Below are 18,620 nucleotides of genomic sequence, written 5' to 3'. Positions count from 1 at the left end.
TCATTCCCTTGTGGTAAGGCTGATTTCCATGATGATTCCCTTCTTAATTTTAATACCCTTTTTACTCATCATATAGACATAAGAATTTTCCATAAAATAATGAAATCCTTGTAAAGGAAATGAAGACAACTCAGATAAAGTAAACTAGCTCTTTTTCAATTAATTGATCCACTGACATGTGCATATAAGATTTTTTTTAAACCTAGGAAAATAAGGTTAATTAACATAAAAAAGCCTCACTCCTTTAGATGCTGAATTTTGTATTTTACCCATGCTGCCTTAAGTGCCTTGATTTCCCAGTAATGACCTAGTTCTCCTAATGAGGAACATTAACCCCTGGCTGTAGCTGTCCAGGACTTAATTGTCAACTGCAGCTGAAATACGGGAGTTTGCCGATCAGCAGGTATGCGGTATATTAACTCATGTCATTTCAACCTCTAATAAATAAATCTGTTGCTAAGGCAACAGGAAGATCAGCTCTATCAGTATTCTCCCCTCCCAGTAACGAGCCCCCACCCCCCACCCCAACCTCTTTGGGATGAAACTGCCTTTCGCACCAAGCTTATGAAAAAAGAAGGAAATTAACTACATGTAACCATAATTAGAAGTAACATCATTTCTCATAGTAGAAACATATCTAAATTAATGGAAAAAGACAGCAAAGACAGAAATGCTTCTGACTAAGATCATGATAAGTTATTTCTTTCAACAGGAAATAGGTACTTTATGGTAGACATCAAAGCATGAACAAATCTCAAACATTTCTCCTCTTTGTGTTTCTGAATTTTCCCTTTCTTTTGTTTACAAATGATGTTAGCCCAAATAGTGCTGAAACAGCTAATTAGTTGCATTAAAATCATAGGATACAAGTAGGAAAACCATACATGATGTACAATAATTATTGCTATTCTACCCTGGAATTCTTTGGTGGCATTGATTGAGTCAAAAGCAGATAAAAGGAAAAACCTGGTGATTGCACTTTAGCCTGGTAATTTATATAAGCCATAGATGCCATCCATGTACTTGGTATTCTACATAGTGATTTCTATGGATTGCTTGACATGATTTTATAATTGGATTGTGGAAGAGGTAGGTGAAAAAATAACTTACAATTTTGCCTATTTTGAACCGCAGCCAATTTTGTGAGGTGACAGATGAAGAATATGCCAATGAAATGTTACCTCATAGTCTTTTAATAACACCATGGAAAAAATGGGTTAACCAGTAGATATGCTTAGACCATTGATTGAAGATGTCTCCTTGAAACCTCTCCTTTTATAAATTCATATTGGCTCAGGATTTTCTTCAGGAAATAATGGGGACGGAGGGGAGGGAGGAAGGAAACAAAAAAGAAACAGTCCAAGAGATACATAACAAGAAAACAGTAAGTAGTAAGACCAGCTGTATCAGTAACCATATAAGACATCAGAAATCACTGAGCACTGAGATAAGTACATGTAGAGATTTCTCCTGTCTTTTGACAGAATATTGCAGAAGGTTAGGCACTCATAATTCCATGTAAACAACCAGTCAAATCTCCTGTAGCCAAGCACAGTCCATACAGGTTTGTGGTTCCTATAAAACATATTCCATTCTACCTTTATTTTTCACTTATAACTTAGAAATTACTTTGGTTTTACCTAATTTGAGCTTTTTTTTCCCCTCAAATATGAGTATTTTGCTAAAATGAGCAGTCCAACTTTTGAGAAATCCCTGAATTGCATTATAATTCCTTTAAAGTTATTTTATAAAAATGAAGCAAATCAGAAAACCACAGACTAACAGCCATGCTTATCATATCACCATTTCCACTTGTGAATTGGTTGGTTGAATCCTTTTATGTTTTCACTGTCATTCTTTCTGTAAAGAGAAATTTGTTCTCAGCTGGGCTTTCTGGGCAGGTGAGAGTCATGCCTTTAATAGTCACTATATAATACTCATCAACATTAAGTAAAATTGACTATGTCTCCCCATATGTCCAGGTACTCTGGATAATGCTGCTGATAAAAAAAAAAAATCCCCTCAAGTCAGAAGAAAAAAAAAACCTATTCTGGAAGACCCCTAGACCAAAAACAAACAAATAACATCATTTAAAACATGCAATGAGTGTGGCTAGAAGGCATGCAAAGTTCCGTTACATGTTTATGTGGTGCATTGGACTGCATAGTGCCCTTAGTGCATGGAAACTCACAGTCAGGGAAATTCACACATCAGTAGAATTTAAATCAGGGCAGATGTTTGTGGAAGACAAAGCATTTTAGGGAATCTCTAAAGAAATGTAATAGTAACTACCATCATGAGAAGATAGAAAACATTTTCTATTGTTCTTACATGATGACAGCAATAGGGAGGATATTAGCCCTGAAAAAAGGGAGGAAAAGAGGTCAGTTCTACGTAAGTCAACTATGATGGTGTAAAGGCTGAGTGACTAGGAAGGAAAATGTACTTAACACATAATAGTGGGCCAGGAGTTTGGCTTAGTGGTAGAGTGCTTGCCTAGCATGCACAAAGACCTAGGTTCGATTCCTTGGTACCACATACATAGAAAAAAGCCAGAAGTGGTGCTGACTGCCCCCCCCCAAAAGCAACACATAATTGTTTATATGGCTCAAACATATGACAAATAGATAGATGATCCTTCTATCTACTTATCCATCTACTGATCTGCTCATCCATTTAATCATTTACGCATTCATCTATCCATCCATGCAAGTAGGCACTGCTCCATCTATCTACCTAAGTGAGTAAACTATGAACTTCCCATTTTTTAGGTATCCCTCATCTATGATGGCAGACAAAGTCTGACCTAAGTGCTCAAGTGTGGTAAAAGAAGGCGATAATGGCAGACAAAGGTCTTGTTGAGTGGCTAGAAATGACAGCCATAATCATACCAAATTCAAACACCATTTTTTTTTTAGGATTTGCATGTGTATGAAGTTTGTCAAGTTTAGAGAATTTTTAACCACATCAGGCTGGGAAAGGGTAACAGGAGATTTTAGTTCACAACATAGCAGTGGTAAAAATACTAAAATATACTGACTAGGCTGGAAGTGTGGCCTAGTGGTAGAGTGCTTGCCTAGCATACATAACACCCAGGGTTCAATTTCATGGTACCACATACACAAGAAAAACTAGAAGTTGTACTATGGCTCATGTGGTAGAGTGTTAGCCTTGAAAAAGCTCAAGGACAGTGCCCAGTCCCTGAGTTCAAGCCCCAAGACTGGCAAAAAAAAAAAAAATCAAAATATGCTGACTATAGGTACAATTTGGTTATGCTGACATGGTGTGCTGAAAGTTAGAAACATCTCAAGATACAGTGAGGCAATAAATGTTGAGTCCATATTTATTTTTTTCATGTATTCAGTGGATTAGAAAATAGCAAGAAGCCTATACTGGAGCACTGGGAATTATCAATCAGATTGGAATAGAACTGTTTCTTTTTTACAAGAGGATACAAGTTTCTGAATAAAATATTTCTTTGCCTACACCTTATGCAAAATCTTGTAATAGATTCACAGATAATCAGCTAACAGTGCTATATTCAGGAACAAAATAAAACTATTAATTTATATATCTTGTGGTTATTTTTACCCAAGTGTATGATTCGTTTTAACGACCCCACTAATGTTCTCTTAGAGTTTGTTTTTCAAATGCCAAAGATCATTTGAAACACTTTATGAATAAAATCAAACAAATAAGCAAACAAATTACCTAAAGTATATCTAGGGAAAAGAATATAACTAAAGAAAACTTGGAAAATAGCTATGATCATTTAGAATCTTATTATTAATATGAGCTTTTACTAATTGATAGGTATAGTATTGCTGAGAAGATCCCATTGAAGGAATTATTAGTAAATCTCAAGATTAAATACTTATAATAATTAGCTAGAAGGTACATACCCCTTACACAAAAGATCTTTCAACTACACAATGGACAGTACTACTAAAGAACATGTATGAAGTGGCTGATCTTTGTTTAGAAACTGTGATAAGAGGGATCTTTATAGGTCTAAGAAGGCTTTCTATGACAGGTAGGCAGTCCATTTGTTTCTCAGAGCCCTACTTTTCTGTGAGGATCATTTTTCCTTTAAAAATACACTTATACAACACATAGAGAACATTACATTTCCAAATACAAGCACTTTGTCATCCTTTTCCCATCTCTGCTTGGCATATAACACCTGGTTTCTAAATTCTATGATAAGGTAATGACTGGTAAGACTTGAATGATTTAAGATGGCCTATTAACCAGACCTTTTCTAAGTTAGTCTCTCAATAAGAAAAATGAGGTAAGCTCACTTTGGCCTGAAAAGAATACCATCTAATCATTCAACAATCATCCTTTCAGAAGGCAAGCACTGAACTGTTTCAAGGCTCCATTTTTAAAGTTTTGACTTAAAAAAATGAAAGAATAATTTATTTTAGAATCAAGTTATAACAATAACTTTTGTTTAGAATAAGAAATCATCAAGTCCCCTAGAAATGAAGATGGACATATATTGTTTCAATGTTAAGGTATATATTTCATTCTGGTGACACATCTAAGTATGCTTCAAATCTGGTTGTATTTCCCAATGACTTAATCTTGTCCTTTCCAAATTTATAAGATGAACTGCAGTCAATTTTACATAAATCAATTTATCACTATTTTATGTAAAATGATGTGAATTCTATATATATTACAAAAAAGTCATTCTAGGTGAAAAGGTCTGACCATTTCCCCACCATCCAAGTGTTGAGGTCATGGTGAAACTTACAACTATAGATATTCTAAAAATTTCAAACTCTATAATATGCCTTACAACCCATAAACTTCCTTATCTTCTGCTTAGGGGCCACTCACAGAATTTGTAAGATCACAATTTCTCAGATCACAGATTTGTGATCTGATAAATTCTTGTTTGCTGTGAGAATTTTTTTTATCAAATATGATAAAGGCTTGTCTAAAACAAAACAAAAATATTATAATGTACATGTTAACCTCTAGGGCAAGTCAATTAATGAGAACTAAAATCAGGTAATTTCCATGGTTAATGAGGGCTAGATCTTTACGTATCAGACAGTGGTTTGTAAAGGTAGACTATAAATTCCTAGGCATCTTCAATACCCTTTTCAAGGACCCTTTCAAAGTCAAAGTGCTTTTATAATAATATTCCAGGATACAATTTTCCTTTTTCCTTGGATTGACATATGCCTAATAGTTCAAAAGCACTGATGGGTAAGATAGATGCTTTTGCACAATTAAAGGTAATGGCAGCAAATAAGCTAAAAAGAATACTAGTTTTTTTTTTCTTTTTTACAACTATACTTGCAAGAAAAAAATAAAAAGGAAATAGCTTGCTTCTCTTAAAAATATCCTTGAAGTCCTCACAAAATTGCTAATTTTATTTCCTAAATTTCATCTCTTCAATAGACATTTTTATTTTCTGTGATAAAATTGGAAATACATGCAAAGGACTTTTATTACATATATAAATATGTCTCCCTTGAGGAAAAGTATTTGTATGAATGTTAGAATTCTGAGGTAAAATAGCTACCTTTTTCATGAAAATACAGCCTTTATTTGAAAGAAATCATGATAGACAAACCAAGTATATCAGGCTTGAGTAGCTGGCAAATATTTTCTCAAACACATTAGGTGAAAAACAACTTCAAGACAACTAATGTATCGGTTGCAACTATAAATTCAAGGTTTTAAGGGGCCATAAAATATGGAAAAATTGTATTTATATATTTAATGGTCTCCAAAGAGTCAAAAATATATGAAATCAGTGATGATAGGAACTAATGGTTTATTTTTAACCTGCCAATAAATTGTGTCAATATTTGGAAAATCTGCATTGCTCTGTATGCCTATACTTTTCAAGTGAACAATGCTACATGATGACACAAAATTTATTCAAACTACAAATAACAGATCTGAAGAATTCTTTGAGGTTGTTTCTGATTTCATTGACAATTCTTATTTGTCAAGTTCTGGTGTTAGTATCCCAAAAGTATATACAATAGAGAGACTATTTCCTTAAGACACACTTCTTCCTTTCCAATAACATCTTGTTAAACAGAAGTTTTTTCATGACCTTCCACCAAAATAGTACATTGCAACAGGTTGAATACTTATTTAAGGACCTGTTCTCATGTATGGACATTTCAACATAGTTAAAGCCTCTATGTGGCTTCTAGAAAATGTAACTTGATTTTGATACATTTCCTTACAAGGAGCCTCTACAGTTGATTAACTCAGTACAAGAATCTAACTCTCCTTTACTTAAGAGAGAAATACTAAGTTTATTTTAAAAATAACCTGTAAAAATAATGCCATTCCTCACTATATTTTTTATTTTGAAGAATAGTTATTTTTCATAAAAATACTTGTTATGTTACATATGTTTGGTTCTTCATTGCTAGTTGAAAACTTTTTATGTTTTAATTGCTAATGTAGTAATATAATAGTGTTGGTAGGTATAATCCCAACAGAGAAGAGCTCTTTATTAATGCACTAATTATTAAGAATGTGAAAGGTCTTGAGATCAAAGAGGCTGAAAACCATGGCCTGGAGAATGTGAGCTTTCAATGTCTTCTGAACTGATTTTTACTGTTCTTCCAACAGTGTGTTTTTTGTGCCCATTATATAGAGAATATTTATATAAACATTAGAAACTGGTGGAAGGGTACAATATTTGTGTAATATCTGTAAAGAAAACAGTTAAAAATGAAGCATTGCCAATTGCTGTGTATTGTCTGCCTTTTTCTATAAGTCATTTCTATTAACCATGTTTTCCTATAGATATTTATAACAAAACACTAAAGACTGGGCAGAAAGGAGAAAAGAAATTATTTTGCAGAGAACATAGCAACTCTGCTAAAATACTGTCAGTTATTTATCTACTGTCGTCAGAGGTTGCACACTATAATCCTTGACAAGTTCAGATTCAGAAAGACAGAAGAGAGGGGGCAAGCCTTGCATTTAAGGGCCTGTTCTCATGCACAGACATTTTAACACAGATTTAAAGCCTGAATGTATCTTCTAGAAAATGTCACTTTTGATTTTGATGCATATTCTTACAAGGAGACTCTACATTTGGTTGACTTAGTATTAGATATGTGAAAGGCCAACACTGTATTTTAGACCGTTCCTGATCCCAGCATGGAACGAATGCAATGAGGTCAGCAACACTTCATTTTCGAATTGGCTACCACAACTGCATGACTTCATGAGCATTTTTTTTTTATGATAAGGCGAGGTTTATTTTTGTTTTGCTCTGCGAGGTAATGACAGGGTCTTAGAACCTTGGTGCCCCCTCCAGTGTCCACTTATCCTTTACATTTGCAAAGGAAACATTCTTTGTCCTGAAGACATCTTCGCTTTGAAAATGTGTATGACCATGGGGGGAAAAATGCAACGATACAAACTGCAGCAAAGAAAAGCCCCCTTCTAGTAGGTGAAGTGCTGACAAGGACGTGGAAAGTGGGAGCATCGGCGAGGCTCCTAAGAGGGCTGCATGAAAAACGCAACCCCAGTTATTTCCAGCAGAAACTCTGGTTTCCTTTAGAACACAATGGGCATCGCCTGGTCAATAAAATGATTCTTACACATATGATCAGGGATCTAAATAGATGTGTGCTTGTAGCTGGGGATGTTTGATGAATGCCGAACTGGAATCTTAATTTTCTAATTCATATTCACCAATTAAAAATAAACCGTATTTTTATGAGCAAATTTACATAAATCAGATGATAAAGCATCTACTACTAAAGGGTAGGAGTTCAGCTCGCAACATTTGCATATATTCTCCTAAAGAAAATATAGGCATTTTAGATTTTCATTGAAGAGTCTTGCTGAGCTGGAACTCTAATGGGCTTAGAACAGTAAATTTTGAAGAAACTGATTGCTACCCCTGTAGCTAGTAAATGTCTGCCTAGACCCAGTGGCATTTGAAAAAAGTGTTTTATCATAAAATTATCCCAGCAGAGTCCATTCTGCAAGATAACATCATCATCATCATCATCAGTACTCCATGCAGGACCCAACAGCTCTGGCACAATATTGCCAGTCATTTATCTGTTGTCAGCACAGGTTACACACTGTAATCCTTGACTGCCTCGGAATTAGAATGTCTTTGATGTCCCCACAAGAGTTTTTTGCCCGAAGGCTTTACCAATGCTCGGCGGCTCAGTGTTTATTCCTCGTAATCTTCCTCTCATCTCCAGGCTAGCAGTGACAGATGGTTATGGGCACACAATAGTATTAAGAGTTTGATATTTTTTTTATGCTGTGCTCTCTGTACAACAAATAGCTATCAGACGCGGGCCAGAGAGCTGACATGGCTCGCTTAGGTAATGGCAAACAAACAGCTCGGGTTGATGCTTTCTGTCATTTCCCCTCCTAACCCTGCTTGTTTTCATTGTATACTCTCAAAGGTAAACTATATTAACCTTATAGACTGTTATTAAAAAGATATATCTATATGAGCATAAAGTGCTTTTCTTTTCTCTTTTTCTTACTCTTTTGATTATGAAAGTAATACTGCTGACATATTGAACAAATATCGAATGTCAACATAAATTTTTAGTGTGTGATAATATCCCCCTTCATATAGCTGTGTGTCAGGCGGGAACCCGCGGATGATGCATAGCAGTAAATAACCCAAACAAAATTAGTTCTCTTGTCAGCTTCTACCTTGTATGTCCCCAGGCATCAGTAAAATTGACTGCACGCTAGATTTTCAAAATTAGCCCTAATGTTAGCTATGTGTCTGGCAACCTCCAAGTTTCCAATGTTCTACTATATTACCCGTAAGGATGAATGTGTTACTTTTATATTTTGGCATTTACTCTTGCTGATGCGGCTTTTTTTCCCCCTCTTCTCCAAATTAAAAATAATTTAGCTTTCACAATAAGAATGTGCACAAACATAATGCCACATCTCTTTAAGCAACTAACTTTAGGCAATTAAATTAAATTAAAGCAAAAATATACAAAGGAAGAGAGGGAATTATTCAATTTAATATTGTTAATTTTATTAACATAGCTCTGTCTTATTTTGTGCAAAGTATTAAATAACATGGTTCTAACTCTTTCCTCTATGTTGCTGTTTTGTAACAGCAGTACACAAATTATTTAATTTAACATGTTTATGATAACCCAGAACCAAACTTTCTAGAATTGCAGTAAATATTTCCTGAGATAACAACCAAAGGTTAGTAGAATAAAAGAAAAAGAAAAGGTTTTTTAGAAGGGGGCAAATGAGGGCATGAATTTTACCTTCAAACAGGTTAATCTCATCCAAACTCATTGCATTTTAAAATAACGTAAAAAGAATGCCAAATGTGGTCATATTTTAAGTAAAATATGATGTACACACGAATTTACTCTCTTTCAAAGTCAGCTGTAAGTGTGATGATGAACAAATAAATCCAAAACGTATTCCACATTAACTTTCATCCCTAAATTTTAGGTTCATATATTCAGTATCAAATACAAAATCCATTTAGGTACCAGATGCTGCAGATCAAGTGGGAGAGCTTCTGTAGTTTGAATGTGCTGGAAGGCAAATCCTGGGTAAAGGTGCTTTGCCGGCTGGTGTGGTGTGCTTATTACTCCACCTGAAAACAGTTGCTTCACAAAACTGGACCTAATGACCAGCTCAGCATTTCTGCAATAAAGAGGCCATAATCTGTGGGGGAAATGAACTCTAATCAGGCCACATGCAGATTAAACTAACTGGGAGGAATCAAAACTAAATTAAAATGTTCATGTCTAATGCAGAAGATCATCAGGACATTTTACCTCTTTAAATCCTAATTTATTGAGGCCAGGGTTAAGTTTGCAAGTTTATATTTGGTGGGATTATATGCTACATTGATTTTCTTCTGCTTAGAGAAGATTCAGAGACAATATTTTGTTTAGTACAATACAGAGGCATTTGGGAGAAGGGAGTCAGTTTCATATGTACTGATAATATGTTATGACAAGTAAAATAAAGCCATCCACTTAAAACTGGTCAAAGCCATAGTAAATAAATTGCTCTTGTATCAACGGTAATTCTGCTTTATAATGTGTATACCAATAGTTATATACGAAATAAACTTGTGATAATGATGTGTACAGATATGCATAAATGGTATCCTATTATTCTACCTTGAACTTGATTTCCTACAAGTGTCTGACTACTATTGTTTGTTGAACAAAACAGTTCAAATAGTTACAAGTAATTTAAATGTAATTTAAATACAAAACAATTACTGTGAAGATACTGAGCAGTAACAGTTGGCACTATATTAGCAATATTACGACATAAAAATATAAATGTAAATTAAAACAATATTTTCTAAAGCAATAAAGACAGAGCATTAGTAAATCAATCATTAGAATATAATTTTTTTATCACCAGCACTACAATGTCTTACTAAAATGGCATGTCACGACTTACCACCTGTGAGGCCAGACAATGTGCAATGGTTGTGGCTGATCATCAGCTCCACCCAAAATGTCACAGGGATTACAAGTCAGATTCTCTTTACTTTCCGCATGAAGAGAGCTTGAATTATCTGTCGAGTTAGATTTTTTAAAGTCTGATTCTTGCATTGATGAGCTGTCCAGGTTTTCTTGTGCTGTATTGAGGCCAGAGTGTACATCACATTCTAAATTAAAATTCTCCAATAAATTTTCAGAATCTCTCTGTTCTGGTTGGGAAGGATGGGCCATGGATAGAGTAACATCGCCATTTCCTTTAAGGCTGAGCATCTTCTGTAAATGGGCTATTTTGTGCTTGGGCATGAATCTGTCACAAAAAAAGGAATGCAATATGCTTTTGATGGAAAAAATATGTACAACTGGTCCCTTACCTTCCTATAAGGACAAACGTCTATGTATAAAACAGGAAAGATAAGACACAAAGACAGAATTTCTAGCCAAAGTGCAACAAGTATTAGGCAACAAGAAAAAATGTAAAGGTTTGAAATTGAATAAAACCACCTTTGAATGGATTCCAAAGAGTTTCTATAGCCATAAAACCTGTACTCATATATTATAAAATCCAAAACTACAGAGATAGTTCATCATTCCTTTCTCACTCTATTTTCTAAATTTTCATTTTGTGTTTTCCAATCATGGCATGACCCAGAGCACTTACATCCTATCCTATAAACATGCTTGAAAGTTCTTTGGTCAGGCCCTGCCATTTCTGCTCGCACACTGCTCTGTCTTCCTGGGGTCACCTGCACATTCTTTCATTATTTTATTAAATTTACCTAGATAATGTTTTCCAGAGTATATTTTAATATCTTTTTATTATCATTTTTCTCCTGTCCTCCCATAATATCTTGTCATTTAAAGTTCAATGTTTGTTACTTATTAATAGATAATCTAAATGATGGAGTGCAGGACTGGAGGAGCAGAATGGGCCACACACTGCAGTGCTTTCTCAGTTTTAGGTCCTATCCACAGACCTGGCCATTGCCTAAATTTCTGAGAAAGTGAAATGGGAAGGTTTTAGTACAGGCTGAAGGAAAGGAAAACCAGGAAGGAGCACAATGAGGATTCCATGACAAGAGTGTCTCCTGGGTACTCCTGAGTTCCTATTGGGTGGTACAGGAAGAGTCTGGGCAGAAAGTTAGGACTTGCGCAGGAAAAAGAGAAGGGCAGGGAAGTAGAGAGGGTGAAAGGAGGGTGGAGAAGTTAAGTTTGATAAGACATAAGGATATTTCCTTGAGGATTCTTGCTAGGGAGAATATCTAGATCCTGAAGAGACAGGAAAATCTTGGGAGATGGAAGTGACAAAATTGTAAAGTTTATGATCAACAGCAGGATTTGTGGTGTAGGGAGCAAAGTGGGGCCTTGTAAAAGAGAAAATACCTAGCTTCTTCTACAAAAATGAAGGAAGAGGGGAAATAAGCAGATAAAGCTACAACAAAAACCCTGAATGGTTTTAGGTAGTAGTTGTAGAATTTAAGGAGTTGTATAATAAAGACAGATCACGGCCGGGAGTTTGGCCTAGTGGTTAAAGTGTTTGCCTCACATGCACAAAGACCCGGGTTCGATTCCTTGGTACCACATATATAGAAAAAGCCAGAAGTGGTGCTGAGGCTCAAGTAGTAGAGTTCTAGCCTTGAGAAAGTCCAAGGACAGTACTCAGGCCCTGAGCTCAAGCACAGGACTGGCAAAAAAAAAAAAAAAAAAAAAAAAAAATCACTTTTTCGGGTGAAGTAAGTAGAAGTGGAGAAGGGGTTGAGGATATGAGCTAAGGATGAGACTGGTCTCAGATGACAGGAAAAGAAAGTGCAAATTAGTGCTAAAGTAAAGGCTGTTGAAAGACTAGGAACAGCACAGAATCTGGATGAACTAGAACATCTTTAGCTGTGTATAGTACACCATATACATTGTAGAATGAGAAAGCTGGCTTTGGGGGCTTCTCTGCTTGGTTTATGAGACACAAAGTCTATTGTGATTTAAAATAGTTGGAGAAAAGTCAATTGAATACATTTGAATGTCAAAGCAATAAATAAATGACTGTATGCAGAGGCAAAATACAAAGAATGATATTAATACCCCAAGTATGCCATAATAATAAATCCTTGAATTAAAATGCGAAGAGATTAAAGTGTTTACAGATTGTAGTTTTTTTACTGATCATCTTCAAAATCATCAAATAAACAAATCAATTTCCTTCCTGAAAAAAAGAATGAAAAATACTGCGGGGAATCTTAGGAACTAAAACTCATTAAAAAATCTCTATGAATCATCAAATTTTGTAAAGACAAGGTATAACTACAGCTTTAGCTTTTCTCAAAGAAACAGAACAAATGGTTAGAAAAGGAACATTGTATATATCTGACAAACAACAAAATGACTTGCTTATATCAGATAAAGAATGCCAAACAATATTTAAAAAAGATTTTAACAGAATTACAAACTTAGTGTGTAAAAGATTCACAAGGAAAAGTATCAATGGATACTGAAATAACATATCTTCATTTTAGAAAACAGTATCATGACCCATCTTAGTCATAAAATCCATTTATATTGGCCAGCATGTGAGCAAAACTGCAAATTAAAAGAGACGGGAGATTGGCTAAAGGGTTGTAAACAATGAAAATTGGTAGCTGACAAAGAATTTAGCTGTGGGCAAGGTGGTAGGTTTGCATTTATTCAACATATTTCCTAAGTGTTCTCAAGGGTGACTAAGAGCCAATATTAGCACAGGTTGCAGACAACTGACTTGATAGGTGGTAAAGAATAAGAAAATAGGAGACACAGAATCTAACTACGGAGAGTCAATAAAACAGCTCACAAGTCTCATGAAATTGAGAAAAAAATCAGAATACATCTTGATTGTAAGATGGTCACAGGAAGAATATCATTTTGACTCTTCTTAGTTTAACAAGGTGAGCAAGGTCTATTTGACTTAGCAAATTGATGTCACTGAGTACCAGATCCTGCTGTACAAGAAAGAAGACATGAGGTCTATAGAGTAGAACACTGTATGAATGCTGATTTCATTGGGGCCCCAGAGAACTGTATATGTTTGAAAATTAGAGAGTTCTGAGAAGAACAATAATAATGATTAAAGCAATGGAAGAATTGATTTATGAGGACAGATTAAAGGATCTTAGTATGAATAGCCTGGTGAAGTGACAACTAGAGGGATACATAATAAGAGTCTCTAAGGAAAAAGAATAATTATTTAGCATGGTACAAGGGGGGTATAACTAGGAGTAATGAGATGAAATTAAGAATGGGAAAATTTAAGCTGAATTTCAAGAAAAACTCCCTGACGGCATAATTTATTAGCTCATGGTATAAACTCCCTATGGAACTTCCACAGCTAGGGAAACTTAATAATAGAACTGGACAAAATACCAATAAATAATATAGATAACAATCCAGTTCTTGAAAGAAAGTGGCTACAAGTTATGTGTTCCCTCGTTTATAGTACCTTTTTGTATTTTCTTTAATAATCTACTTATTATAGTTATTGTCACTAAAAGTGGTATTCAAGCAATTAGTTGAAGTTAACAAGACACCTCCTCTAGTTGAGAAGTTAAAAAACACTTTAGTTTTTATATATTCTGCAGCAATAACAAAAGCAGAAACTGGAATAATTCTTACTATCTTGTTAAAATAGAGTCTTGAAACAGATTGAGAAATATACTAGTATTTCTAAATTGCCATCTACTACCCCACACAGTCTTTTCTGGTCTCCTGTGACATGAAACTCCTATTTTTATAGACACGTTTAATATAAACTATTTATTACCATAATATAAATTAAAAAAACTTATTTCAGCTTTTCTAAATGTAGCTCTATGGTCAATTACTTCACATCAATACCAAGATCAAATAGGCATAATAATAACAAGCAGTTTGCTTAATAATAGTCACCACACTAATTAACCCATCCAGAACATTCTTAATCAGACACCATTTATAATGTACAGTTAAGAGAAGCTTGGAAATAAACTGTTCTATGAGAGAAAACAGAATAATACCTTCGTGATGGAGTGAAAGCTGGCTTTTCTGTGCAATTGGACAGTACAGTTACATTGCCCTGGCATTAACTCAGTGAAGTGTCTATGCAAATAGGCACATGTCTGAACACCTCCTTTCTCTTCTCTAGCTCCAGCTCTGGTGAAGGTGCTAATGAGAAGAGAACAGGTCTTGAGGTAAGAAGTGAAAGAGTGAAAAGAATGATTTGAAGAAAACAGCAATCTGCTACTGAGAGCATTTGTCAGGTGTGTCATTTACTCATTCGCCACTAATCTTCAAGAAACATTAATACTCCTCTTATTCTTAGACTAACCTGCACTCATTCTGAATTTCCCAAAGAGCTATTGGGAATGGTTTGACTTGTAGAAATATTCTGATTCTGTTACTTTCCAGGGGGTTTCCACCCCCAGCTTCCTACCACCCCCCAAGAAATATTCAGTATGAAAAACAGAAGTTCCCTCCTGCCTGTTCTCTTGTTCTCTCAAACTCTCTTCTTTCCCACTGTGGTCTTCAGTGCTGACTGAGATATTGTCACAAAACTCCTCTGCTGTGTTGGACAATGTCTAAAGAAAAAATCGGGACAAGTATTTTCTGGGTCTAAATTTACATAATTCTCACCAATCTTTGTAAGTTCAAACACAAACCTAGAGTTGGACAAACAAGAATGGCAAAATGACTTCCTCATTAAATCTGCCAGAAAACACTAAATTTGGAAGTTTTAATGGATGCTTAAAATGATGGTAAGCAAAGGAAACTGCATATAGCTTATATTTGCTAAATTTGAGAGATTGGATTATGTTTAATTGATTAAGAGAGGAAATCAAGAGGAAGGAAACAGGGTGAAAGAAAAGACAACTAAAATGTCATAGAGCCAGGAGCTCTGTAATTCTGGCTACTCAAGAAACTGAGATCTATTGGTTGCAATTTAAAGTCAGTCTGGAAACAAAAGACTGTGGGACTCTTTCTTATCTCCAATTAATCACCAGAAAACTGCATGTGGCTCAAAAAGTAGAGCACTAGCTGAGCAGCTTAGGAACAGCAATTAGGCTCAAAGTTCAAGCCCCACAACTGATTTAAAAAAAATAAAGTAAAAGAATGACATGGGGGGCCGGGAGTTTGGCCTAGTGGTTAAAGTGCTTGCCTAGCATGCGTGAAGACCCGGGTTCGATTCCTCGGTACCACATACATAGAAAAATGCCGGAAGTGGTGCTGAGGCTCAAGTGGTAGAGCTCTAGCCTTGAGAAAGTCCAAGGACACTGCTCAGGCCCTGAGCTCAAGCCCAGAACTGGCAAAAAAAAAAAAAAAAAGAATGACATGGATAGAGTGTAGGACACAAATATTCATAGCTGTCTTTTTGAAACATTTTTAATAATGTCTGTCTAGAACACAGACAGTATTAATAGTCATGCTTTGGGAAGCAGATTTGGAAAACAACAGGTAGTTAAACATGATGAAAATTAATGAGTGCTTAAGGACAAAGAGAAAGTATAAAATAATGAAATAAATGGTTAATCCAAATGTAAATCAATGAAGAGACAGGGGAATGTTAAGGGAAATAAGTCTGCATTTGAGACAGGCCATATGTAGGAAAGAGGGAATTGAGAAAAATCACAACTCAAGTTTCAAGGAGAAAGGAATAGATCCTTGCTTTGTAGCTTTAACCAGTTTCACAAGGTGTGTTTTGCACAATACTAATTCCTTGGGACCTATGCAGGTGGTGGACCAGAGAAGGTTTTGTGAAAACTAAGTTTAGGAGGTGCTGCATTGAGCAACATGACATTTCTTCAGTATAGAGCTTTTGAGAGTACATGCAACTGAATACTTACTGTATGTTCATTCATTAATCATATTGAAAGTATGGAGCAACAAGATGGCTAGTGGACTATTTCCACACAGCAGAGATGGCACAAAGAATGGGAAAATGTATTCAAAAGAAAAAATGATGAAACCCAAGCCACCACTGTGGTATATGAGTAGAGAAAAGGAAATTGAAAAGAAGTACCTGTGAAGAAAATACAGAAGATATGGTACAAGACTAAAGCACATGAGAGCATTAAAAAAAAAAAATCAACCATTTTTATCAGAGTGATTTCTATGGAGTCTTGGATGGAAACCAAGTTGAGAAGAAAGGAAATAGGAGTCAAAAATAAATAACTTTTCCAAAATGAACTGGGAAGACACATTTAGACAGCTCAGTGATCTAAGGCCTTGGGTGATTTACAACAAAATTATTCAGTGTTACCAAACAATGTGTTGGAAATTAATTACAAAATTAACATTTTTAGAATTTAGCCACATAAGCAAATAGCAAAGATAATTGAAAAATCATGTTAGCTTACATGTGTGCAATATATCAATTATATGGTGAACAGATTTATATAGACCTATAAAGTACACAAGTAAAAACCTTGATAGAGCATTCAAATGTGTACACATATTCTCTTTATACCTCCTGTCACACTATTTTTGCTAAATAGAAAGATCAAAGAAAGGATCATAATTAAAACTATATGTTTGGAAACTATCACATTAAATGGAAAGATCTACTTCATTGGTCAGTTGGAGAATGGCTACATTCTGATCTTTACTGGTGATGGCCGAAGGCTTATAGTTATAAAATGGGTGGCACATGGCTATGAAGTCTGTTTCAATAAGCAAGTCCTGGCAGAATGTTGTTTGAACAAAATCAAATCATAGATGAAACAATCATGATCTATGTACATGCATCCATACAAATGCATTGGGGAAACAGACATCCAACACCATTGCAGCTAGTTAGGCTGTGTTGTTTCAAAGATTAGTGTTTGATGCATGAAACAAATTTCATGTTCCATAGTGCAAACATTCAAAGATAACATGAAATATGGACAGCAGTCTGTGAAACAATCTAGGCAACTGGGCCTTGCTTAGACAAAAAAAGAATTTATGAAAAGACAGGAAATCATGATCCAAAGAAATTAGCTGCAGTTAAAAGTAACAAGCAAAACCTTCCTATGTACTAACTAGCCTGAGAAATACATGCTGCAACTGAAAGAAAATTTGTGGTTATCAGCCTGGCCTCATTAGCCATGTCTGGTGCCAGAGATGAGATACTTAGTGAAGACAGACTTCCACTAAATCCTGTCAAAAAGAGAAACTTTGGATTCTTTCTCCTGGTTTAAAGGTTCATCATTTCCTGATGTCTCTCCTTTGAATAACTGGAAAATAGAGACTATCATAAGGAAATGATAGCTCTGTTCTAGGGAGCATATTCCTTTTTATTTTTACTTTCCATCACCATTTCTAGGAGTCATTTCCGAGAATTTTAACACTTTCCAGATAACCTCATTTATACCATTTGCTTACATGGCCACGATTATTTATCTTAAATAATGATGCATTTCCCATTCTCTCTTAATTTCAAGGAGTTTTAGATTGTATACATTACTAATTTAACTGCTTATGTGAGTAGACAGGAGTTTCTCTTATTCTGTCTTATATCAATCTAAAGGGTATATAATTTTCCCACACAGAAAATTCAAAGTCCTTATGAATGTATGACCATAAGAAAGCTACCTTGCCAGAACAAATATTTTTCAAACCCAGGGTCACTTTTGGCAACATACACTTTGCACTCTCTCCACTATCTCCTCCAAAAAACTAACACTAAGTTCTCTGGTTGATATAAGAATAACTATGTTGGGGCCAGGAGTTTAGCCAAGTGGTAGAGTGCTTGCCTAGCATGCAGGAAGATCTGGGTTCGATTTCTTGGTACCACATAGAAAAAAGCCAGAAGTGGTGCTGAGGCTCAAGTGGTAGCCTTGAGAAAGTCCAAGGACAGTGCTCAGGCCTTGAGTTCCAGCCCCCAAACTGGCAAAAAAAATAATAACTATATTATTATTATCCAGAAAACTCCTCCACTTCACACAGATAGCATGGAACTCTTTTTACTCACTTTCTATGCCTTTTCACCTCCATGTACTATCCATATTTACTGGGTTATTCCTAAGATCACCTTAGGTACACATTTTCTTTCAGTAAGTGAATAAGTTACTGTATTACCATTATTATTATTGTTTTTTGGTACTAGGGATCAAATACAGGACACTGCACTTGCTAGGAAGCACTTTGCCAATGAGCTACATCCCAGCC

General features: G+C 35.3%; 1 protein-coding gene across 1 annotated transcript in view; it reads right to left on the bottom strand.

Moving 5' to 3' along the window:
* Positions 1–18,620, bottom strand: part of Qtman (queuosine-tRNA mannosyltransferase) — a 285,302-nt gene that overhangs the window by 54,896 nt on the left and 211,786 nt on the right. The window contains 3 exon segments of the mRNA XM_090342867.1: positions 10,435–10,785; positions 14,492–14,508; positions 14,510–14,639. Coding sequence (XP_090198993.1) covers positions 10,435–10,785; positions 14,492–14,508; positions 14,510–14,639 — 498 coding nt within the window.

Source organism: Megascapheus bottae, chromosome 12, assembly GCF_031878675.1.
Source record: "Megascapheus bottae isolate mThoBot1 chromosome 12, mThoBot2.hap1, whole genome shotgun sequence".
Lineage (NCBI taxonomy): Eukaryota > Metazoa > Chordata > Mammalia > Rodentia > Geomyidae > Megascapheus > Megascapheus bottae.
Note: the sequence above shows the minus strand (reverse complement) of the source record. Positions and strands in the feature narration are given on the sequence as shown.